The following is a 25450-nucleotide window of genomic DNA, read 5'->3' as shown; positions in this document are numbered from 1 at the left end:
GCTCCGCTTCTCCGGCCGCGGGACATACCGCAACGCTCCCTCTTTCCTTCCCCCTGGTTGGCTGCGTGCGTGCAGCCGCGCCGTGTTTCCCCCCTCCTCTACCTCCCCCCTCTTACTTTCCTGCACTTTGTTTACTCGATTTCAGCTGCTCGGTGTCACTCACACGCCGCGGTCACGTCTCCGTCGACTGGTAACAGGCTGCGAGCCCGCTCCGCTCCGATGTTTACGATTTCGGGACGGGGAGTTCGGTCTGCGCGCGGACGCTGAGGGAACAGGTGGAGGAAGAACTGCACGCTTTCAGATCAGCGCGCGCGCGCACACACAGACACACACACACACATAAAAAGGAAGGAAAAAGCCGAGGGATTGAGTCCGTGCATGAAGGGAGAGAAAAGCGTCCGAATCTGCAGGAGCAACAGCTGATCGAGTGAGCGCGGAGAGAGAGAGAGAGAGAAGGCTACTTACTGTCCGCCTCCACCGCCTCGGGGCTCGTCACGGCGGCCGGGTCGGCGGTCGCTGCTTTCCGCTGCCGGGGGACCGACGGAGGTTCGATCATCGAGCTCAGCTGGGAGTTGGAATGTGACAGGAAAACAGAGGAGCTGAAAGCGAGCAGAAAGAAACTCTCCGGACGAAGAAAGCCGGTTCGGATAAGTAACGAGAGGAGGAGGAGGGGGGGGGGGGGGAGTTGACCCGCAGACTCCCCCAGCATTGTAGAATGTTTACCGGGCAGCAGGCCGAGCATTAGGCCCAACAAGAACCAGGCACGTTTCTATCTCCCACCTTTTTTTCCCCCCTCTTTTTTTTCTGGAAGCTGAACTTTGGAAAGTGGAAAATGGCTCTTTGAGAGTGTTGGCACATTTCCCCACACCACAATGGTACGTGCTGTGTAAACTAATAATCTGCTAATTTTTCTGCACTTTATTGTACTTTTACAATTTTGAAATATAAAAACCCAGATCATTCCTGTGTGCCAAGCCCCCGGCCCTCCACCCCCAGCAGCATCATCATCATGCAAAACTGAATGTTTTTTTTTTTTACGATTTCCGAACTTTTTCCCAAATCAGTGTCCAAGCAGCCCACCCAGAGCTGCTTCATCCACACTGAGAACCTGACTCCTCTCATTAGAGGAGTCCTAGAAGCGAGGCAGCCTGCGCTATTTATAGCCATACATACATATGAAGCGCACTATTGCGTGTCATGCAGAGTGAGGAAAGATGGGCTATTCTGCCCTGCGCCAGTTTGACTTGCGCGTAATTACGCACAGCGCTTGGGACATTTTTTTATTTTTTTGTACCTGTCAGAGACCGGCACCTGGCATAATGGTTTTTATTTTTATTTATTTATTTTTTTGTCATACATTTCGAAAACTTACTTAAGATTCATGCACAGTAAAGTTCACACAGCCTGAACTTCTATTTTTATCAATTCAATAAAATGAGTTTTAATTGGGAATAGACTGACACAAAGTAGTGGATAATTGTGAAATGTAAGGAAAACAAAGGCTTTGCAAATTTTTTGATTTCGCCAATAAAAATCATAATCAGTCGCAGCTGCAGGTCTGTAGCGCTGAGACTTAGTTGTAAAAAATCATTAAAGTTCAGTCAGTTTGGATAGAAAGCGCCTACAAACATCAACTTCCCCGTCTTGCAAACAGATTCTTAATCAAATTTAGGTCTGGACTTTGACTGGGACACTCTAACTCATAAATATACTTTGCTCTAAGCCATTGCTGTATGTTTCAGGCTGGTTGCCTTGCGGTAAATTGAGCTTCCTGGTCTTGGGTGATGATTTTATCAAACAGGTTTTCAGCCAAAACTTCCCATCAACTCTGACCGGCTTTCCTGTTCGTGCTGCGGAAAATCTTTGTTTCTGCCATTACCGTGTTCCACTATGGGGATTGTGTGTTCAGGATGATGTTTGTTGCTAGTTCTCTTCCACAGCGTTTTGCGTGAAGGCCAGAACGTTCTGTGTCGGTCATCTTATTATCATCCATAAGGGGCCAGGTTTCAACAATTGTCCTGTGGTTTAGGAAGGCGACTGATTGCATCTCTTGCCATTTTTCCGACATCGAACTGAACAGAGTTTTGTTAGATGTTCAAAGCAGATACAGTTTTATTCCCTAACCCCATATAAGCCATCATGTTACCTGTCTGTTGCGTTTCTTGCTCTTCATATTGCTGTTTGTTCACTCATTCTCTCTAACAAACATTGATTCAAGGAACACACGTACGCTAGGCTAGTTTGTTCACTGGGTTCCTTTCAAGGGTATCAGAGTGATATTTTAAAATGTCAGTATTATTTAAAATCAGCGTTTTTTTGAGATTTACAACATGTTATAATGTTATTCCCTCATCAAGAACGCCTGTTACTTTGATTCTGCCACGCATGTTTGAGAAATCCTTTTAATCTCCTGTGGCAACTATTCAGACTTGTTGAAGCTAGCTACGCCGTTAAGGCGAAGCTCCTCCTTGGAGCTGCAGCTTCCCAGTCGCTCGCCAACAACTCACCCACTCAGCTCCTTCAGACTAGCCAGCAGCAATTAGCAAACACCGGCTGCACCTGCTGAGCTCGTTATGCTAGCTACTTTTCAGTGCAACGCTGGTAAAAATAAAAACGTTATTAAAGAGTTAACCGAGGCGCGATGCTTTGGTGACTTCCTGATGGCGGAGTTTCAGACCAGGAGTTTTTAAAGAGACAGAGGCCCAATTTCATGGCTTTAAAGTACGAGGTAAAATTTCTTTTCACGTCTTATTTGATATATACAGAACATTACATCAACTGAAGGTGAGATAATTACTTGATTGTGGTATAAAATTGCACTATGTGCCTATACTGCCTCTTTAAAATAATGCGTCCCTAGCAATGTCTGAAAAAAGAAAAATAATACTATGTTGTGTGGTCTATCACATATAATACATTAAAGTTTATAATTGGAATGTGACAAAAAATAAACTATTTAAAGGGTGTTTTATAAAATAGTTTTCTTCTTAATATTCTGTTTTATAGGATACATTGTGAGCAGATATTCAAATATTCAGAGAACGTCCTTTTTGCTTTTCCATTTATTAGTAAAAAAAAAAAAAAAAACTCTGCTCAGGCAAAACTCTCATATCTGGCCAGAACATATCCTTGACCCTCAGACGGACTCGTTCCTGGCATGAAATGAGTCGAGTCAGGCAGTAGTTAGAGGAACCTCCCACATACAACCTTGAAGCCGCTGCGATACCAGGGAGGGATCTTATTTGCACATGAATATGGAAGATTATTAGGATGAATAATTATTTGTTTATGAGCATCCTCGCTTGGCGTGGCAGTCGCCCAAGAAAGCTCATCAGTTAAAAACGATACAGAATTCAGGACAGGCCTCACATGGGATTATCTCCACTTGTTGTTCTCCTACTTCCAGTTCCTCTTTATTTAGTAATTTTATTATTATAATTTTATTTTTTTTTGCAGACACCTTGCGTGGTGAAGTTGTGCCAAAACATTCCAGCTGTACGTCGGTTTAGTCAGAGATGCGCTGGAGGAAACCTGTCAGTCGGTGTCGAGATGAATCCGTTTTCCCCCTGATGACGAAGGTCCGACCCATGTCTGCAAACGGGATCGTTATCCGAGACATTAGCAAGTTCTCGATGTTGTCTTTGTAACTGCCACAAGGTAAACAGAAAGTGGTTTCTGTAAACCATCAGAGGGAGTTATGATCTTTTAAGTCGCCAATGTACATAAATTAGACCTTGGATTTGGTTTATTCTCTTTTAAACATCGAGGTAAATGACGCGCCTATGTTGAGTTTGCCTTTAATACAAGATAAAACAGAAAAATATATAACTAATCCTGTAGGTTTCTTGAAAAGTGATATTCAATGTGCGTGTGTGTGTGTGTGTGTGTGTTCGTGGGCGTGTGTGTGTGTGGATAGTGGTCCATATGATGCTCAGGCTGGAGGTTTTTTTCAGCCATGTGTGTCTCGGTTTTGGCCGTTTTGCTGCCTGTGATGTCATCCCTCACTGTATATACAGAATATGATGCCGTTCTGTTTGTCCTGGCCCCGACGTCTCCTTGGAAAAATAAATAAGGCCCAAAGCCGGCTGGAATAGCTTATGTGGCGTGTAGCTTAAAGATGGAAAGTCTGATATAAGCTCAAACTGCACAAATCTCAGGATGGTGAGATCAGACCGCCTTGTAAGGCTGATTGGTTTTGAGATAATCAACTGGGTTTTTTTTGGATTTCATTTGGAAGTCACCCTTGATGAAGTTTATAGGTTAATACGATGACAAAATTCCTATGAAGCTTGCAAAGCAATCTCTAGTTGTTGGATTGGGCAGGATTCATGAGGGGTATTTTAGAGAGCCACAAGTTGTTTGTCTTATTTGTGACTTGGCCTGAAAGAATTCAGCAAAATTTTGTTCACTTGAATGTAATTATTTGACGAAATCAAGCCCAGAGATTTTACTTATCAATTCAGTTCCATTCAAAAATACTTTTTTGATCCCAAAGGAAAAAATTACATATGTTGTTGTTACAAAGAGTTGTTGTAGACGCTGATAGCAGTAAGAAGGTTCTCCTGTAGCAGGTCTGAAGGAGCCTCTTTCTAGAAAAACAGAATCTTCTGTTTTTCTAGACAGTCTCAAGAAGATGCTCGGGATTGTCTATAATTGTCTTGATTTTATGTAAAATTCTCCAGAGGTTCCACAGTCATCCCCAGAACAGAACCAGCCTTCTTTATCGGGTGGATGAGCCTTTTTATGTCCCTGGTTCTGATGCTGCTGCCCCTACCGATGACGGACGAAGAGGTGACGCTCTCAACAACAGACTTACAGAAGATCTGCAGCATCTTGCTGCAAACCTTAAATGATCTTAGCTTCCTCAGGTAGTACAGTCTGCTCTGTCCCTTCTTATAAACGGCTTCACTGTTGCGTCTCCAGTCCAGTCTGTTGTCCAGATGAACACCGAGGTATTTATATTCCTCAGCCACCTCCACTTCTTCACCCGTGATGGAAGTAGGCTTTGATCTAACCCTTCTTTTGAAATCGACAATCATCTCCTTTGTTTTGCTTACATTCAAAATGAGATGATTGTTCCCACAAAGCGCTCCACCAGATCCCTGCACTCAGCCTCTTGTCCATCTCTGATTCACCCGACAGCTGCAGAGTCATCTGAGTATTTCTGCAGATGACAGGAGTCTGTTTTGTCCCAGAAGTCTGAAGTGTACGAAATGACGAGTCACGGTAAGAGGACCCACAGTTCTTCAGCCTCACAAACTGTGGTCTGTTTGTGAGGCAGTCATAGATCCAGGTGATTGTTGAGGCGTCCGCCTGTGTCTTCTGGAGTTTCTGACAAAGCGAATGAAATCAAAAGGAGATGATCCTCTCAGTGCTGCCTGCTTAGTCCAGATGACAGTAGGCTTGTAGAAGGAAATCATCTTGAACTTCAACTCCACATGAGCAAACTGCAGGGCGTCCTGAGATGTGCCCGTTTCTTACCCAGGCGATCTCTCCAGGACCTGCTGTGGCATTTTAATGTTACAGACAGGAGATCTTGTTAAAGCCATAATGTGTACGAACTGAAAGACAGGCAGAACATTTTTGGTTCGAATCTAGGTGCTGTAGCAATCCTACACTTTTAGTAAATGAAACATTTAGTCTTATTTTATACGGCTCAAACTCAGTCCAATCACACGACATCTTAACTTTTTTAATATTACTTTTGATTATGCTCCATTCTTGTTATTCATTTCTCAGATGAATTGGTTAAGGCGCATTTGACTCCATTCTGCTGTGTGTTAACGTTGTCAACTTAATTTGTGAAGGCGTTGGTGTCTTCTTACATAAAACCGGGTTGAAAAATCACAACAACACGTGCATTTCCTCCGTTTGCTCTCCTCTTTTTAGGCTTTAATTAGGAAGGAGAGCCGATAGCATTATTCATTAAACAGAGCTTGCCAGCTATTTATCGCTGGGCAAACCCCCCCCCTAAACATTAGCATATTTGTTCCATTTTCAGCTGTTTTCCGAGCATTCGGAACCGGGTTTAGCATTCTTAATAACACAGCAGCGAATGGATCGTACCAACCCGAATGCTGGAAAAAGAAACAACCGGTGGCGAGCCCCGAAAACCTACAAACAGATCCGTGTGAAGCACACACACACACATACACACACTCTTCTAATTACTGCACCCGCAGCCCCACCCCTCCCACCATGTCTCCTCATATTCTGCACCTCCTGAGATGCAGGTGTAAAATATCACATTTTTCCAGCATTTCTCCCTGAGGTGACGCTGGCTTGGACTCACACAACGTAAATTTCCCCTTTCATATTCTCCAGCACATTTTTTTTCTTCTACAAACAAGTCCCCCCCCCACCCGCCACCCTCCCCAGCCCTCCTTCTCTTTGATGTGCCTGCCACATCTGCACAGGTCTGTTAGCTCGTTACCAGGTGAAAAACGAGGATACAATTAAGGGCTGAATGTAACGGGTCTCGGGTCGGTTATCTTCCCCGGCGGAGGAAAGCCTCTGATGCTCTAGAAACCGTCGGTCTTGTCGATGCTGCTAATGGTTAGGATGGTACGGCGGAGTGATGAGAAGGCTGTTAATCAGCGACTGTGAAGATACCCGCCTCTCCTGCACGCATCAGAAATGTGGAGACCCAGGTGGTTTCTGTCCTTGTGTTTCGGTGCGGAGAAGACAATAAGCAAGACAGGGAAAGGCGGGAATTATGTATATGTGTTCCAATTAATCCATTTGAAAGCGAGCCAGCCCTCGGCACCGAGCCCTCCTCTCCAGATCTGACTTATTGTGTTTCTGGTTGTCGGAGGAAAACCGAACAGGCACTGTGGAGAAAAGGTGCTGTGCAGGTCAGTTTCTTATTCAAAAAAAAAATCCCTCCTGCAGTCGCCACAGGCTATTGAGAAGTAACTCGTTTTGACTTGATTTGATTCCTCAACCTGCAGAATCCCAACAAATTCCGTGGCAATGTCCTAAAATACAGCTGCTTTCTAAAGCTTTCACAGCCCTTGAACTCTTCCTGTTGTTCGGTGAAGACTTCAGAGGTTTCTTAGGGTGTGTTTACATGAGACCGCTGCCTGGAAACTGCTGGTATTTTCGGATGTTGTTTGGGGAAGAGTTCCACTTTCAGACGGCACCACCAAGACACCTTGAGTCAGCTATAGACGTCGTGTCAAGCCAGATGGCGCTGTGATTTTAGCATGTCATTGAGCGCTAATGCGCTTTTGACCCTTAGCTTCTACCACATTGTAAATAGTAACCCAATTCCCCAATTAGCTTTAGAATGCTAATGTCGTTCATTGGAGATTAACACTCCGATGAGCAAAGTCCTAATGTGACGCATATATTACTTAGCAGAAGTTGTTTTAAAACAAACAGGTTAAGTAGCACAATGTAGGAGAATCCACCATTGTTTTATAGTTATCTGCAGACGTAGAATAAACCCAACAGTCATGTGTCCTGCACATGTGCGTTTTCACTCCTGTGAAGTACTTCACACTCTTGAGACCTGATTTCAAAATGTGCCGGTGTGAGAGACTCCGGTCACTTCTGTCGTGTAAACGAGCGGCTGGATTGCAACAAGTTGTGGAGTCTCGACTCCAAAACAACAACCCTCGATTTGAGCATATTACAAGAAGCTGTTATTCCATGGTCCGGAAATGGAAAGGCTACGGAAAAACACGAGCTACCTCAGGAGGTCCTGCAGAGATCAACAGCTCAGGTTCGAGAATCTGTCAACTGGACAACTAGTGGTCATCTGCTCAACAAACCTGGTCACTATTCAAGAATGGAGATGTGTTGAAGAAAAGCAATGCTGTGTATTGTTCTGAACACACAATTTGTGGCTGTGGCATCATGACTCTATTTGGATACTTTTCTTCCACAGGGATGAGGAAGCTGGTCTGAGTTGATCAGAAGATTGATGGAGCTAAATACAGGGCAATCCTAAAAGAAAACCTGCCAGCAAAAGACTTCAGACTGGAGAAGATTGTCACCTTCTAGGGACGTTGACCCTACACACACAGCCAGAGCTACAATTGCATGGTTTAGGTCAGCGGCCTCAAGCTGCATTGCTCATGGACTAGCATCCTTCAACTTTTAGGTGTTACTTATCCTACAAGCTTGATTTAAATGGCATCACATATTCAAGTGTTGGAATTGCCAACTGACAGTCCAGACATAAATCTAATTGAGAATCCACTGCATGACCGGAAAATTGGTGTTTGCAAAATGCTCACTGTCCATTTTGACTGTGTTTGGGCTACTTTGGAAGGAAGAACCGGCAAAAGTTTCAGCATGTAAATCCCCACACAATAAATCAAACGTTTGTGGTTGAAATGTGACAGAATGGGGAAAATGTTTAGGAATAGTTTTGCGAGGCATCGCGGCTCTTGCCAATAGTTACATGTTTCAACATGTGTTCAGAGTAAGGTGTACCTCTCTTGTTTTCTGAGGTTAGTGTTTATCTTTTGCAAAGTCTGTATTAAGTACTGATTTATCTCTGAATCAAGTTTTAAAATGTGGAGTTACATTAGATTTCATGCATGATTTGCTTTGGAGCTATATTTTTTATGGATCCTTCCGGTGCTTATTCTTCTCTTCTCCGACATGCTGAATGAAAGGTCAGAGCCGGTCAAGCTGAAAAATCTACTGATTCTGTTCACCATAAAACTTCTTGGTGCACCTTAGTCATTTTGCTTTGTCCTCTGCCTTTTTCGTGAATAAGGAAATGACCATATTTGGACGATGGAGGGAATGCTAACTGATGGTACAGCTTCCTCGATTAGAAAGATAAATCTGCCAATGGAAATTTAATTATAGAAGTTTTTTTTTTTAATTTTGCTCACAGTTCCTTTAAGCGACAAATGAAAGTCAAGAAAGTCAGGCAGAAAAACTGGTAGACTGAGGCCTCAAGGTTTGAAATCCTAACCAGTGTCTATTATGAGTCAGTCGCCTCATTTTAATTAGATATACCATTGGACGACCCTTTGAGGTACCATTATCATTTTTATCCAAATCCAAATGATCTTGTTAGCAAAAGTGTTATCTTTGTGTGCACAGACAAAACACGTAAAAACGTAGGAACTCTGGGACTCCTGAAGGAGCAATAATAATTTGATTTCTCACAGTGACTTCACAACTAAGGCTACCTTAGTTCTGTCAATTTCAAATTTTGCTGAAATCTCTTTTTTTTCTTCTTTTGAATACCTAGAAGAAGAAGATTGACGTCACACAGCAGCACTCGGTTTACGGAAATAACAGGATCGACTTTAAAAGTTATTCATCAACTGTGGCCGATCTTGAGACAAGATGAAGGAGGCTAATAAAAAGACAGCAGAAGTGAGAGCGACGGCCCTTATAGCATTGATGACAATTTCTGTAGCGCAGTCTGTTTGGATGCACAGTCAGAGCCGAGAGTGATGGATTCACTTCAGTAAAACAGGCTTCATTCACAACTTTAAATCTTTTAAGCCGTTGTTTCTGCCTGCTCTGGCTTCTGCTGGTGCAGAACGACGATGCTCGTCTCCAGTCAGTGACGTAAAAGTCGGATTAAATGCATCATAACCGTTCAGACTTCAGACGTTTGGAAACATCTGCAGAAAAATACATTTGCAATTTAGTTCCAAATATGGAAGTGGTTCAAGTCAGATTTTATTATTATTATTTTTATTTTTTGGTGGAAAAAAATCTGGATTGGGTCGTCCTGTCAATACTGCCATGGAAAAGTCCAATATGGGACCCACAAGGGCATAAAAATCCGATTTGGGTCACATTGGCCTGCTATGTGAACGTAGATTAAGTCTCAAAGATTGCAGTTATTTTTTTCTCGCTAAATTCATCTTATTAATCAAATCATGGAGGGCTCCACATGTTGAATTTCTCATCTGTTCATAAACCTTATTAGCTTGGAGGATTAGGTTGAGATTTTTTTTTGTCTACTCCTTAATTATGTTGCCAGGTTTTAGTGAGGTGATTCCTTTATTCTGTGGGTCAGGCAGTAAACAGGCCTCTGCGTATGGATGAGAAAATTCAGCCAAAAGTAATCCTGTAATTCAGCAAAGTTCATTGATTTAATAAGGGCAGATACTTTTCTCCTACTAAATCAAATCCACATCTAAAAAAAAAAAAAATTTTGTTTGGTAGTCTAAACATTTACCAGTGTCAAAAAAAAAAAAAGGAGAAATCTGTAAAGGAGCAAATACTGTTTTGGGGGCTCAGTTTGTGAATTGTAAATTGTAAAATGTCAGAGAGGGGAAATAAAGTATTTTTGAAATATTCAACCTCCAACAACACTGCGGTGTGGAGAAAGACTCCCCGTGTTTCATCCTGTCATTTTTTTCCCGGGGTGTTTTAGCCACACCGATCCAGCGCAGGTCATTTTTCATCTTCAAATGACTGAAACGTGCCAGAAAACACGAGGCGGGCGAGGACTACCATCGTGCCACATTTTGTGCTGCTCTGTTATTATCAGCAGAGTAAAATATATCCCTCAGCTGGACTGGGTCGTTTTAAGAGCTTAACAGAAAACCCCGAAGAGCTTGACAAGGGCACCATTTAGTGGGACAAATGGTTTTCCTCCGGTGTTTCCTCGCGTATTAGCCGTGACATCGCCGGAAAGTTTTGGGCGCTGAGGCCGAATGCGACGCCGGGGGCTGGGGGGGGGTGTTTTCCCAGATTATCGGACAGCTCCACTTCTAACTTTCTTCGTGCTAAACTCTGGGCTACGTGAAATCTGTGTTATTCTTATGCTAATCAGCCCGCCTGAAACCTTTGGCCACAAACTCGGAGTGAAATCACACGCGCACATTGTCCTTCCTTTTGCTACAGTAAAAGGAAAAGGACTCGAGCTGTAACCTCTCATTCTGAAGGATATGAATAGCCTGTGTCTGCAGCCGCAGCTCGGTTAGCCCAAGTCTGGGACTTATTATAGTGCTGTGTTTATGCATGTGTCTCTGCATGTATTTGTTCAAGGGCAATCCCGTGTCACACCCGCGCGCGAGCGCATTTGTGTGCATATGTTAATGCTTAAGCAAGCTAATGTCTGTTTGAGTTCCCTCCGAATTGTTTATCGCACATGCCAGTTTCAATAAGTTTACATTTTTTTCTTGCCGGCTACGAGCAAAGTTTGTTCCTGTTTTTTTTTGTTTGTTTTTTTTTTTTTTTTTTGGAGGGAGGGAGGGAGGGTGTGCACGTTCGCTCCAGCTCAAGGTAACGCTAGGAAAGTTCTGGAAAACAGGATTATTTCCCCCTGTGTTCCTCTTTCCGGTAAGTTGCAGAGTAAAACTTAGCGACTGAAGTTTCACGCCTCCAGCTGATTGAGTTATTTTCATTTCCCTGCAGATTTTTAGCCTCAGCCTAACAGGTTTTTTTTTTGTTTACTCGATTCCAAGGATTTAAATTTGCTCACTTTGTACCAGTTTAGATGCAAAGCTAATACCTGGTGGTTTGTGAGCCAGGCAGAACTCTCACCCTGACCCAGATTTCCCTGCTTTCAGGTTCCCGGCCTTCCATGTTGTCTGGCCTGCCTGCTTCAATTGACTTCAGAACCGCCCTGGTTGCTCGTTCAGAGCCTCCGCCGGTGCATCCCGGTGCATACAAATGAACTGCGCTGAATAGGAACAAACGCTGGATATAAACACTTTAGCTATGCAACACAGAGGCCGTAGTGTGGCCGGGCTGCGTCTGGATGGCAGATGCGTGGTCCCCGCTGCACACCAAGTTGTGAAAATGTGCAAAGTTGATTATCTGTCATTTTATTTCTCATAGCACGCCTGTTGGTTTATGACTCTGTATTATAACATGCACTTTGGAAATTAGCTCAAGCTTAGTCAGATTGGGTGGAGAGTGTCTGTAATCATCAGGTTTTTTTCAAGTCCTGCCACAGGTTCTCAGTTTGGATTTGGGTCTGGACTTTGACTGGGCCATTTTTCATCACTGTTTGCTGTGTTCCTTAACTCTTCGTGATGCTCTTTGTTCACAAATATTCTCTAACAATTCTCCGAAGCCTTTGTAGAATAGCTTTATTCATACTTAAATACAGTCCACACGTAGCTGGATATCTGGGAAAGTAAATGCTTTTTTTAATACGTTTTGGCCTTTCATCCACACAAAAGATTTTGTTTTATATCACTAAAAACGATTATTTATGGGCCCTCAAACCAAAGTGGAGATTTGAGAAAACTCTTGTTTCTTGTCTTGTGTTTAATTCACTTTATATTCTGATACACTGTTTAAAAATAGTTCAATCTATATATCTGTCCACACAAATGAACCTCATGAAGCTATGTGTAATTCCTAACAGAAAGTTATGGGTTTTTTGAAGCAACTGATTGGCTAACATAGGTTTTAGCTTTGTGCTACGCTGCCCCCTACGGGTTCGGCATGTTTAAAACAACACTCAGTGGCGTGTGTGTGTGTGTGGGTTCATGTGGATGAAAACTTTTCTGAAACCGATTTCATGCGTACAATATTATTTTTCAAAACGGTGTGGCGGAGATGTTTGTTTTTATAAGAACCTGGCTCACAGGTGGGCTTCTTCTTTTTACCCAGTTCCATTTGTAAGCAATTGGCTGAAACAGATTTCTTTAAGAATACCAAAGAATGCCACACTTCTCAGATTTAGAAACTCAGCAAATAATGTCTTTTTGTTTTCACTTCACTTCACTTTCTGTTGACTGGGCCAGGGGCCGGACATATAAGGATGTGGGCCCCTGGGCTTCACTAAATACTTTTTTTTTTCTAATGCAAAATACAATACAATAATAGGTAGTTCTATACATAATTCATTATGAATCCATTGGTAGGTTTAGTACGTCCCTTCGCCAGTGGCTCCAAAAATGACTATCGCTTCATAATTTTCAAATACTTCAGTATTGTTTTTTTTTTCATAAAAATCCCAAAATATTATTACATCTCACTTGATAATGGGCTTATTAAGTGAATCTGAAAACCACTCATTCATAAAAAAATTTTTTTCTAAAAATCTGTGGGTTGCCCCTATAAAAACTGGGGCCATGGACTTGTGCCCTTGTAAACCCTATCTGAAGGCGGTGGCACATAGCATCCAAATATGTTTATATTCATTGTCGTAATGTGAAAAAATACATAAAAGGTAATTAGCAAAGAATTGTATGTATGGCTTTCTGCTGAGTTTGTGTAATATCAGACTGTGTGTGTGAATGTTTTTTGCTGAATCAGTGCGCAGCAACAGAAAAGTGATGAGGCAGGTGAAATGGCATTGAGACAGGAAATGCCGTTGTGTCTGAGCATTATGCGAGTTGTGCCAAAGCGAGACACTTTTCTCCTCATTATACAGCAAGAGTTGACGGCTGGCGGGGCGAGGCCTCGGAATGGCACCGCTCCGCTCCGCACACGGGCACGGCCGGGCAGCGCGCTCTACCTGTGCAACACGTCCGGACTGCAACGATGAAAAGATTGTCTGCTGGTGGGACTTGGAGAAACGGGGATGGAAGGATCGGGGGGCCGGGGGTGGGGAGGAGCTGTGGTGGGTTATATAGGTCAAGAGGGATGAGGAGGATTTTTACAAAATCTGATTCTGCAGCATTGCAAGTAGCTTTTCTGTGTCTTTTTTTTAAGTTGCGTGATTGTAAATGCCTTGTCACTGTGAGTGAGTGAATGACCGCTGTGTTATGTTTCAGGCAACCGAGTCCTTTCTGTTGAACGAAGAACCCTCCAGAGCTCCTGGGATGCCTGAGTGCTATGTAGTGTCAGATTCATACAGGGTATGCATCTATTATTATTATTATTATTATTATTATTATTATTGCCATTAACATTATTTGTGGAATTATTACCATCATCACTTTTGCATTTGTGTATGTGTGGATCTTTGTTTTGATGTTAATTAGGGGTGTAACGAGGTCCTATATTAAAATCTTAGGATATTTCTAATCAAGATGAGGTCTGTCTCACAAAGTGCTATGTAATTGCTTCAAGCTAGTAGTTCTCACTTTCATTAGCATCAAAGAACAATAATTTTGACTTTCACATTAAACACTTTTGGTAGGATACATAGATATATAAAGCAACATTGAGAATGTGAAAGACGAGATACAATATGAAGGCTTTTATAACACAACTGCCAAACCTTTAGCTGCTAACAACACTGGAGTTTTCAGCCGTTTATCAGCTGTGACCGGCTAGCTGCTAGCTGCTAACAATGCTTAAGTTGACATCTGTTTTTTAGCTTCTTATTAGCGCAAAATTAAGAACTCTTTCACGTGGGGTGCATTCACACCAGCCCTGTTTAGATTGCTTTTATTAAACTCTAGTTTGTTGCTTACAAAGTCCGGTTCCTTTGGGGAGGTGTGAATGCAAATTCTGAAGCGGACCAAAAAAGTGAACTATGGTCCGCCTGCAAACCGCGCTCTCAGTTCGATTGAAGTGAACTCTGGTGTGGTTCAAATGCATATATGAATGTCAATCAGACCAGAGACTGCTCCGAAAGCTGGAAGTAAACCATAGAGCATAGGGCATTCTGGGTAAATACAACTAAAACAGGCATGTGTATCTGGGCCCAGTGGGGAAAAATGGGTCGTGGTCTTAAGCCAAAAACAAAAGAGAAATTCTATAACCGCTAAAATCTGAGGCCACTCCATTTTTGTTTACATTTCGTGAAGAAGGAAGCTGTGCTCGGTGTCTTCTTCAGAGGTTTTGCCTTTGTTTTCTTCGGTGGTTCTTGGTGCAGCGCCACCACAGGCGAGGGAGGTGAACTGTTTTTTCACAGTATTCGTTTGACACAGGAGCTGAAAATGTAATAAATGTTGCAATTTTGGTCCCCAGTCGAGCCAAATCTACCAAACTATCAGGTGTGAAAACAACGTTAGTCGCTTACTTGATCAACACGGATACTTTTGAAAATTGCTCTTCTCTGTTTTGTTGCAGTTTTCATGAAACTGTGGTGTCATAAAGATGAGGAAAACTAATATTTTCAAAAAGCTTAATGCAGCCATTTATGTTTTTATTTATTTATTTTTTTGGTAATCAGTCTTACTTTATAATGACAAATGTGGGCTGGAAAGGTTACTAACACCACCAGAAAACATTAAAACTAGTCTATGATTTGCATTTGCAAATTTTTCTTTTCACTGTGACTCAAAGTTATTCACATAAATTCTGCCTATTTGCAATTTTCTCTCTTGGAACATATCTGAGTTATTTGGAAGAACATTTTGAATTCCAGCTTGTGAGGCTGCTACTTGACATGCTGTTAGCTGTGGTGGAAAAAAATCTGGATTGGGTTGTTCCGTCAATACTGCCATGGAAAAGTCCAATATGGGTTCCATAAGGGCATAAAAATCCGATTTGGGTCACATTTGCCTGCTATGTGAACGTAGATTAAGTGTCAAAGTTTTCGAAAAAGCCAATCCAGGAGCTGCTTTTACTTTCCTCAGTGCTGATTGACTGAACATCCGGGAGCGAAAATAAGGAAGACAGCATCTGCGCTAGCAGGTTAAGCAGTTCCCACTGTGTTTATTAACGCATATTACAGTATATTTGGTCAAAATATGTATAACTACTTATTTTTATAGTGCAGAGTCTGAGGTTTAAGTTTTATTTTAAAACCACAATGTAAGGAAGAGTTAACGTCGGACCAAAATATTCTTCACTAAAAACCGAAGTGGTTCGACAAACTTTTCCACTTTTTGAAAGGCAAAACTGGGAATCTTAATTTACCCCTACAGTTTTACTAAAAATCCCTGTTACTTTGTGAGCCTGTAGTATCACGTATTGTTTCATCTCGTGAATTGGATGTTTCGTTACACCTCTAGTATTAAATGTGTTCAAGTCATTACTCTGAAGTCTGTCCGTCTGTTTTCGAGCTCTTTGTAATTACACTACAATCATAATGTCATTCACAGCTCCCTCCACTCATCTGCAAACCATTACCATTATTATTTCCACACACATATACACACACACACACACACGCACACGCACACACACACAGGCGCGTAAGTGAAAGAGAGGAAAAAAAGGGGAGCCTTTGCAATTTTGCCCAGGCTTCTTTGCCCCTATAGGTTAAAAATCTAGAATCTTAATGTGCAGCTTGCCCTGTTATGTGAAAGGAATTAAAAAGTTTAAGGCAGCAAGTGGTTTCTGTAGAAAAAAAAAAACCAAGCACAGAATTTCTCTGGTGGAATCGTGATCTGAGACACATTTTCTACGGCTGTTCTCGCTTTGTTTCCCCGAGTTAAACACCAGCGGCGAGTGCTGCGCCACGCTGTGTGCTTCAGCGTACAGAAAAGCACATTTCTAGGTTGGAAGCCGTGCGACACTATTAATTTTCCTGCGTGAAACTCGTACCGAGACTGGAACACGTAAAGCGTTTAGATTTTTTTAGGTAGCAGACCTGTTTTTTAAAAAGAAAATTAAAAACTATAAAATGCTGTGCTCTTGAACTGCTTTATCCTCATTGCTTTTTACAGTGCTATCCGTTAGCTGCTGCTTCGCAGCTAACAGATAGCCGACAATATTTTCAGCGGCATTATACAACAGAGCCATTTTAGTTTTCTTTTAAGTTCGGGTTGCATTTAACCAGCTCTAGTTCTAAATACTCTTCCTTACATGTTCCTTCTTTTTAATTGTTTTTTTGTTGTTAAAACGGGACTTTAAAGGCTCCGGCTGCACGGGTAACTAAATTTAAAAGTTCTTAGCCGGGGATTCCCCTTCGGTTGACAGCCACCACTTTAAGCAGAAGCCCTGCATGTGCGAGGTGTGTAAACAACGGGCTGGCGGAGCTCACATCTGCTCAGCCAAACAATCCCACCGCACTTTTGCTTATCTCCACTTTCTGCTGTTATCCCATCTCCTTCTACACCCCAACGCACAGGTGTGGTGTCGGCTGCGTGATACTGTGTGTGTGGATGAGCTCTTTATGCAAATGTTAGGTCGGCTACCTTGAATAACCTGTTTCACACACCAAAACTGCCTCTTTATTAGACAGTATTGCAAAATGTGCTCACGCCTATTGAACTCATTCCCATTTTGTCACCAAAACTCCACAGCGTCAGTGGACTTTATGTCATAAACCATGAAAAAGGATGTAGGATGTCCTTTTTTTTTTTTTAGCAATTAAAAATCTAAAAAGCACGCCGTGGATTTGTATTGGGTCCCCTTTATTTTGATCCCTTGCAGCGAGCTGACTTCTGAATCTTTCATCTTCCAACAAACTCAGATTGCATCTATTACCTCTGTTGAGGAAAAGCAAACGTACAGCATCATACTTTCCCTGCCATGCTTCATCATGAGGTTCAGTCTGTGCAGAGTTCACTGTACTTATACTGAGGTAGCGTAAGATGTTATGGGCAGGATTTTTCTTTTTTAGCAGCTGGGCCAGACTTTAGAAAGGGTTTAGAAGCGCACTAGCCCAGGGCTCCTATTTTCTTGTGGGTGCCCACCAATGTTTAATTTCTTCTCTATTTTTTAATGAATGCATGTTTTTCAGCCATTGTACTTTTAGAAACATTAGAAAGGGTTTACAGGGGCACTAGTCCAGTTTTTTTGGGGGTGCGCTCACAGATTTTTTTTTTCTTTTAAATAAATTCATGTTTTGCAGACATTGTACTTCTTATTAGTCATATCAGGTGAGCTGTAATAATTTTGGGGGGGATTTAAAAAAAATAAAAATAAACAATTCTCAAGTATTTGATTAGAGTATTTGTAATTTACTTCAACTGTTGGCCAAGGGGTATATTAATCCTACCATCATCAGTTCATACCAAATTATGCATAGAACCATGCACAGCTGTACTGTAATCTGCATTAGCAAAATAATTTTTCTCAGTGGATAGGACACCAAAACGGTTTCCAGCTCAGGCCGCATCCTCGTAAATCCGGCCCTGAGTATAACATTAAACAAAATGTCACATTTTTTGCAAATCCTTCACTTTTCAGTTAACTGTGCTGCGTGTTTAAGAGGTCCGAACGCTTTTGGACGGCAGTGTACGAAGAGGATGGCTCTCTGAAATGTTTTTTTTTTTTTTTCTTAAATAAAAAAGCTTCAGATGTGACTTTCCCATGCAGCAGCACCAAGCTGGTGGGTGAAGCTGTTACTGGGCTGGCTGCTCTGGAGCAGTGGTAAATATGTATATTCGAAGCGTGTGAAAACGCAGAGCCACAGCAGACCCACCAACCGAAGCATATGGCTCTACCATGTGTTACTTAATGAGAGATTTACTCACACAGACCACTAAATGCGTGGCTCATTTAAGGAGCCGCAGCAGAGGAGTGTTATTGCGCAAAGCGGAGCGGAGGGCTGCGAGGACGCGCTCTAACCTTTTGCACTCTCGCGTTTCGGATGACAGCTGCGAAAGTTAGCCGAGAAACAAAGGGGAAAAAAACCCCTGAAAAGTTAAAAGGAGTTCTTAGGAAGTCAGTGCACCGCCACGAAAAGACACCAAAAAGAAAAAAGTATCTGTGTGTGTGTGTGTGTGTGTGTTATTGGGTGTGTCTGTGCATGTGCTTTTCATATTAGTAATCGTATTCGCAGAGAGGAATGCCGGCGTTCTAACCTCACCGGTGAGGACATGAGGTTGGGGTTCTTGCGGCGGTCGTGTTGCTCGCTCCTGCGTCCTGCCTCCCCCCCGGACCCCCTCCTCCGCCTGTTTCTGGCTCGCGTCTCTGGCCTCGTGCGGTAATTGGCCACACAGAGCCCAGATCCCTTTGTTTCGCCTGCAGAGGCTTGTGGTGGAAAACGCACAAGCGGCAGGCCCCTCGTAAATCTGCGGGACTCCGATTGTCAGACCCAAAAGAAATTTCAGCTCCGTGTTATTTTTGATTTTATTTTTAGTACATATATTTTTAATTGTCAGGTCCTACCTTCATTCACAGCAGAAAATGTTTTACTTCACAAACCCCACTCGCCCCAGCGTACGGAGTTCCACTGCAGCTCAGAGACTGTGATTATACGTCCGTCCTCGCCGTGTGCTACTTTTCTTCTCCAGTGAATGCTGCAGTCGCTGTTTGGCTTGGACTTGCCCTGCTGGTTTCTGAGCCTCCAGACTGGGTCAAACAGGGTTCAGCAAACAAACAGACTTAACCCTGCGTGCCGCGATGAGGAGACGCATTTATTCAGATGCCTGCAAATAAATTCGAGTGCCTAATCCAATGTAAACCGGGGGCAGGAGGGGGCGTCCTCGCGATCTGAAACGGAATATTTCAGAGGCTGAGCGCTCTAACCTGGCCGTGACCACAACAAGCGTTAACAAAGTCATTTTGTCTAATTAGAAGCCTCAGCATGTTCAGAGGTTTGCACCAGTCCTCATAATGCAAGCCTTAAACTTTTTCCCACCCGCCCAGAGCCGGCCCAAGGCAGAAGCAGGATATGGCCAGGGCTTCCCCCAGAAAACGTGCTAAGCCCGACGGTATTGGCCCCAGGGCAATCATCCAGCGGACTGCCGAGGTTTTGAGTTAAAAAAATGGTCAAAGTTGAGAGGAAATTTGAAACAATCATTAGGTGTTGTTGGAAGACGTTATTAACAATACCTAAACACCAACTATCAATCTTAAAAAAGGCAAACACTAAAAGAAAATAACAAAAGACAAAACAATGCTTAGCCTAGATGGTGGGCAAGTAAAGCCTGGTGGCCTGCCAGGCTGATAATACACCAAGGGAAACCCTGATGGGGCAGCGCACAGCCCATCAGATCGCTTTAAATTTCACAGGAGACGTTGAAAAATGTGCCATGTAAATAGAGATGCACGGATCAGACTCTTTTTCGGACCGATACCAATTTCAAATCCTTTTGACTGATTTAGATTCCATTTCCTTTTTTCTTTTTTTAGGCCAAGAACTATAACACGAAAAAGGGAAAACACAAAGTGTACTGAAAGTTCTTAAAATGAAGTGGTGTTTTTGAATACAACAGAAAATGAAGAAAACACAACATTATTCCTTATATATGCATCCACACATTTATCCCTAAGCGTTATGCAACTTATGCAATACGTAAAGTGCATCAAAGTACATTGAAAATAGTTTTAATGCAACTTTTCTGATCAACAGTCAGAATGGATCAGGGAAAAATCGTCCTATTCCGATTTTGGTCTTAGTAAGATCAGTGCATACCTTGTTTTTTTATTTATTTATTTTTTTTTATGATCAGCAGACCATCTGACATCTTTTAGACGTTCCGGACTCATAAACTATTAAGTTTGCTTGCAAGTCCAAACAAACAGCTCCAATGTCAGTGCCAACCTGGGCTGGAGTTAAAAGGAGTTTAGTGTTTAAGTGTTGTTCTCAAGGATTAAAGCTTGAATCAACGTCATCACGCTTCCTTTACAGTTAAATACCAATTTTTTCCACAATCTTCATTTTGAGAATTATTTTTGTAAATCCCCTCCCCCCAAAAATGTTTTTTTTTAAAAGCAGTTGGTTATTTTGCTTCTTTGCCACTTTGAACGTTTAATTTCTTAATTTTCTATATTTTGTACTCCACTGTAGAGAAGTGTAGTTAACTGCTCAAAATAAATTTAAAAACCTACCAGCAGAAAGTTTCTGAGAGTAATTTTGATTTGATCGGAGGTTATAGTCAGGAGGTTTGAGAACCGAAATAAATGATAACCCAGTGCAAGATAATGTTACATAAGAACACAAAGTCTGAGGGAGATGTTAGCATTTTCCACACAATTTATTTTCAGAATTCATGACAATATTACCCTAAAACTGAAGATAAACTTCAAACGGAGTGATTAAAGTGAATGGGGATGAAATTGCTTGTGTTCAAGTCGAAATGGATAAAATGGCAAAGTGTGCAAACAGAATAGGGGTTAAAATTTGTGAGCTGACCTGCTCATTATGAATAGTTTTAAATAGTTCATTAGCTGTTAGCTTGTCTTCAATTTTCTACAAACCCACTGGGACGTCACAACTTTCTAATGCGAGCGAGGGAACTGTTGGTAATAACTTCACGAAAACCTCACTTTCAAAAAATGTGAGCTATCCCTTTAACTGCATGTGGTATTGGGGGGCGAGTGGGGGCCCCCCAAATCAAACTCTGCCGAGGGCTCTGTGAAACCTCGGGTCGGCTCTGTTCCCACCTCAAACAGTAGCTAAAGACGAGCAGAGCGACTGTTCACCCCGTGCACACATGAAGGCGACGCCGAATGCACGGGTCAGTGAACGCAACGTTAAGAGACGGAGGAGGAAAGCGCGTGCGCTGCCGTGAAGGGCGTCGCGCGCCGACCACGAATTAATAACAAAAATTATCTTTTTTTTTTTTTTTTAAAAATAAAGCTTGGATTTACACCGCCTTATATATTGCCGCGAAATCTGCGAGCGCGCGCGCGCTCGGTAAAAGCAAATCATCTTTCCGGAGAATTCAAAGGAAAGCGGTTAAAAGTCCTGCTGGAAGGAAAGAGGAGAGCAGAGGGGAGGGAGGCGAAGTTTTTTCCCTGAAAAGTTTGTGCAAGCTTTCACTTTCTAGGCGGGGTTACTGTAAGCTGCTGCAGCAGCAGCAGCAGCATGGAGTGAGAGAAACAGGACGGCGAGCGACTGCCATGCAGCACCATATACCGAGCTTCCATCCAACTTAAATAAGCTCTCCAATCCTTCCCGCTAAAAATAACCATGTACTCGCCGTACTGCTTAACACAGGTAAACTCGCTTCTCTTATTTCATTGTTTGGGGACCTACTATGCTCTCTCTCGGTGTGTGTGTGTGCGTGTTATGTGTGTGTGTGTGTGTGTGTGTGTGTGCGTTTTAAAAGCGCTGCCTCTGTCTATTATTTTCCACACGTCTGTTAGTTTTTGTCGGAGCTTGTTTCTGTTCGTCTGACTCACTCCGAAACTTCGACCCGGCTCGTCGCGCTTCCATGCCGCAGGAAACTTTCCTGCGCACCGCGGGGCTTTTTCTTCTTCTTTTTTTTCTTAAAAGAAGAAAATGGCGTTTCTTCTTCTTATGTGTGTTTTATATTCTAAAAACAGTATTAATGATTGAAGAAGATAAGGAAGGAAAGACGGGAAAGAACGTAGAGAGAGAGAGAGAGAAAAAAAATTGCAGTCGAGTTATTTATTTTTTTTCCCCAGGCGTCGAGGCGGGTCTAGATTTTGACCGGTGAGAGGAGTGTGAGCGCGGGGGAGCGGGGCGCACAACGCCCGGCCCGACCCGGCCCACCGTGCTCCGTGCGTGGGGCACTTTCTTCTGAGACTGGGATGTTGACCGTGAGACTGAGGAACTTGCGTGTGCGGGGGTGCGTGTGTGTGTGTGTGTGTGTGTAAAATAATAAACGGTCCCTTGCGATTGTGTTTTCTTTCCCTTATCTGCTGCAGTGCTCAGTTTTCCAAGTGCTTGCACTTGAATGCAACACGTGCACACTTGCAGTTACACGTTAACTACAATAAGGCACCTGGACGTCATATTGTGACCATTCAGTGACTGTAGGATTCTTTTTTAAAAACTTTTTTCATACACATTTTTTTAAGTTAAACATCTAATATTACCTGCTTTTCATATTTTTGCCTAAGCGTAAGATGGCCCTGATGTTCCACGCCTTTCATTTTTAATCCTCACGTTGCCTTATTTAGAAACACAACAGTCAAATGTAAGATATCTGGTCATTTTTTTTGTGATTGTTGTCGCTTGTTGCTTTTTTTTTTTCCAGTTATTTTTAATACTAAGATCCATCTGAGTTGCAGCAAATGCCAGATTAACGTTTTTTCCTTCTTACTGTCTTTTGTATCTCGTCTCATTTTCAGGGAAAAGTTGTTTTTTTTAAATATCAGGAATTTTCAGGGTGAGACAAAGTGACCGTAGAGCTATTTTAGTTGACTCTAAATCTTGTTAAATTATTTGTGCTTTCCTCTGTTTTTTTTTTTTTAGAACACTACACCAAAAAAATGAACATTGGAGGATATTGAATATTAGCCAAAAAATAATTTGTTTTAAGTCAAATATATTAGCATTTAAATTCAAATTTAAATGAAGATGTCAGTTTAGCGATTCCCTTTCGGAGCAAAGAATGGTCATTTTTATCTTTTATACTTGGGTTGTGTTATGAATAAATAGATGAACTGAAAAGAAGTAATGTAATATAACTATGGTTGACAACGTTTCTGTGTTGCTTTGAGCATTTAGCTAGTTTACCAGCAGCATTAATGCTACTGCTAACATCCTTTTTAACCTTGAGGCATTCATCCAATGATCCTACCTGTGGTTGTCAGGGAAGCGGTTTACCTGCCTCTTTGTAAGTTTATTACAAGTTCAACACTGTTTTACACCCTAATTACAAACTTAGTTTTAGTTTCTTTTTAGCTAATAAGCTTAATGCTCTTAGCAACTAATTTTATTCAGGCAGTTAGTTGGTCATGATTACCTCTTTAACCTTGGTAAAAACAACCAGCCAAACAAAGTGCATGGAAATCATTATAGAGATTATTTGAGCAAAATCTCTTACAGTTTGCTTTGTCGGTGTAAATTCCAGACCCCTAAACTTTACCCCCATCAAGGTTTTAAAGATCTCGCTGCTTTTACTGTGGCCTTCTCGTGTTCTGCAGCTGCTGCAGGTCTTCTTCCAATAAAGCCGACTTGTTTATCCCCAGTTGGCTTCTCCTGACAGCGGACCGCCGGGGCCCTCCGTTTGATGCCGTAATTCATACCCTGCCTTTTACGGTGGCTTTATTAAAGAAAAAAAAAAGGAGCTTTTCCTCCGCAACGACTCGGCCGAGGGGTCCGCCGCCGTTCCTCAACTCCTCGGCTCCTCTCGTGCGGGCGCGAGTCGCCGTCTGGTTTTCATTTGAGAACACTCGCGGCGCTGCGATCATAATGTTCGTCCTCTTTCTGATTGTTTCCACTTTAATTCTTCCCTTTATTGAAGAAGTTGTTAAAAGGCCGCGTAATGTGCTGACTTTAAGAGCCCAAAAGGGGTGAAGCGTCGACGGCAGTGGAAAGAAAATAGAAGCTTCCATGGAGCCTTCGTGTTTGTCTTTTCTTATGGGTTATGATTTGCTCTGAGGTTGTTTACTTTTAAAATATGGCTTTTGCTTGAGTGTCTGCCTGTTCTAAATAGGCCTTTTAAACGAGACTTTATCTGATTTAAAACTTGCCACGGCCAAACAAAAGCCCTTTTCAGCAACATAAATTCCCCTTAATTAAAATTAATTGGCAGCAGATTCACATAAGGACTAATCTAGCACATATGTTGCACAGAACCTTCAGAAATGTCACTGACTGGGCATGGAAGGGTTTCATATTTTGTCTTTTAAAAAAAGGAAAGTTGAAGGGATTTCTTTTTTATGTTCGGCTCTAAATCAGAAAAAGAACAGCCATATAGAAATTCTTCGCAGCTCTCCGCAGAGAATACCCAAATTGTGATAGATCTAACTCTGGCTTTTAAAAGCTATTTAGACAAATTGAAGTTTCATCAATCGTTTGTTGGCAACACGCTATGAAGACATAAGAAGTGTGTGTTACCTTGTTTACGGTAATGCTAGGTGGGATGACATTGAAGCGCTCACGAACTGATGATTCACTTAGAAACTGTATAGGAGTGTCAAACTTTTTTTTTTTTTTACATTAATGTAATTTGGCATTATACAAATAAAAATTGGCTTGATTTATTTGACTGATAAAACCACAACTGTTTCTGTAGTCTTGAGGGCCACAGAAATAGCCATGGCCGGCCGAATTTGGCCCGCAGGCCTCGAGTTTGACACACATGCTGCATGCTGTACGGTAGCAAATATATTAAGTATTCACTGTGGAATAACACAATTTAAACCAACAATTTCTATATTAGACGTTGCTCAAAACTGTGTCCAGGATTGCTGCTTAAATGCTCTAATGTATTGTTACTATAGCTACAATAATACATAACTTACACAGACACTCATAGTCACAGTGAGAAAATGTTCACAGTGTCTGTTTAAAGAATCAGCCATTTCACAGAGCTAGGAAATGGTTCTCATGAGATTTGAAGTCAGTCTCAATCATAAAGATAAAATTTAAGGTCAACGTTAGCCAAAATCCGAGAGAGCTAGCAGCGTGTTTGCTGGTCGGACCGCACGGTGATGGAAGACCTGAGCGAAACCGAAATTAAAACCCAGCTAAGAATCTTCTAAAGTAAACATGTTTATTAAACTGAGATTTTAATGAGCAGTAATTAGCTAGCTTGGTAGCCAGGTCACCTGCTACCAGAACCACGCTGCTGTAGGCTGTTTATTTTACCGACACTGTAGCGCTTGTAAATTGTTGCTAATTTTAGTTTTTAAAACCGTTACCTAAAAAAAGGAATGAGCTCAACACTCCTTTTGGCGTCTGAGTCATGGCTGTCCATGTACTTTCCTGACTGAAATTATTTCCAAACAGCTTTTTTTTTTTTTAGCTAAGCCAAAATGAGAAAAAAAAAGGTAATTTTCTTCAGCTAGCTAGCTGGCTGATAGCAACAGAATTGATTTTCTAAGTTAATGAAAGAAATGATCTATAAAT

General features: G+C 42.0%; 1 protein-coding gene across 7 annotated transcripts in view; it reads left to right on the top strand.

Annotated features, from left to right (window-relative positions):
* The first annotated feature begins 749 nt into the window (after nucleotides 1-749).
* nfixb (nuclear factor I/Xb) overlaps nucleotides 750-25450 on the top strand; it is a 193754-nt gene continuing 169053 nt past the window's right edge. For 4 of the 7 annotated variants that reach the window (XM_028022669.1, XM_028022658.1, XM_028022655.1 and 1 more), the window contains exons 1-2: nucleotides 750-875; nucleotides 13665-13748. In XM_028022669.1, coding sequence (XP_027878470.1) covers nucleotides 873-875; nucleotides 13665-13748 — 87 coding nt within the window. In that variant the 5' untranslated portion in view covers nucleotides 750-872. Of the gene's footprint in view, nucleotides 876-13664; nucleotides 13749-21270; nucleotides 21623-25450 lie in introns of those variants that run through there. The other 3 variants (XM_028022664.1, XM_028022657.1, XM_028022661.1) reach the window with 3 other exon arrangements.

This window comes from Xiphophorus couchianus, chromosome 7 (assembly GCF_001444195.1).
Source record: "Xiphophorus couchianus chromosome 7, X_couchianus-1.0, whole genome shotgun sequence".
In the NCBI taxonomy this organism is placed as follows: domain Eukaryota; kingdom Metazoa; phylum Chordata; class Actinopteri; order Cyprinodontiformes; family Poeciliidae; genus Xiphophorus; species Xiphophorus couchianus.
This window is presented reverse-complemented; position numbering and strand designations above follow the sequence as displayed.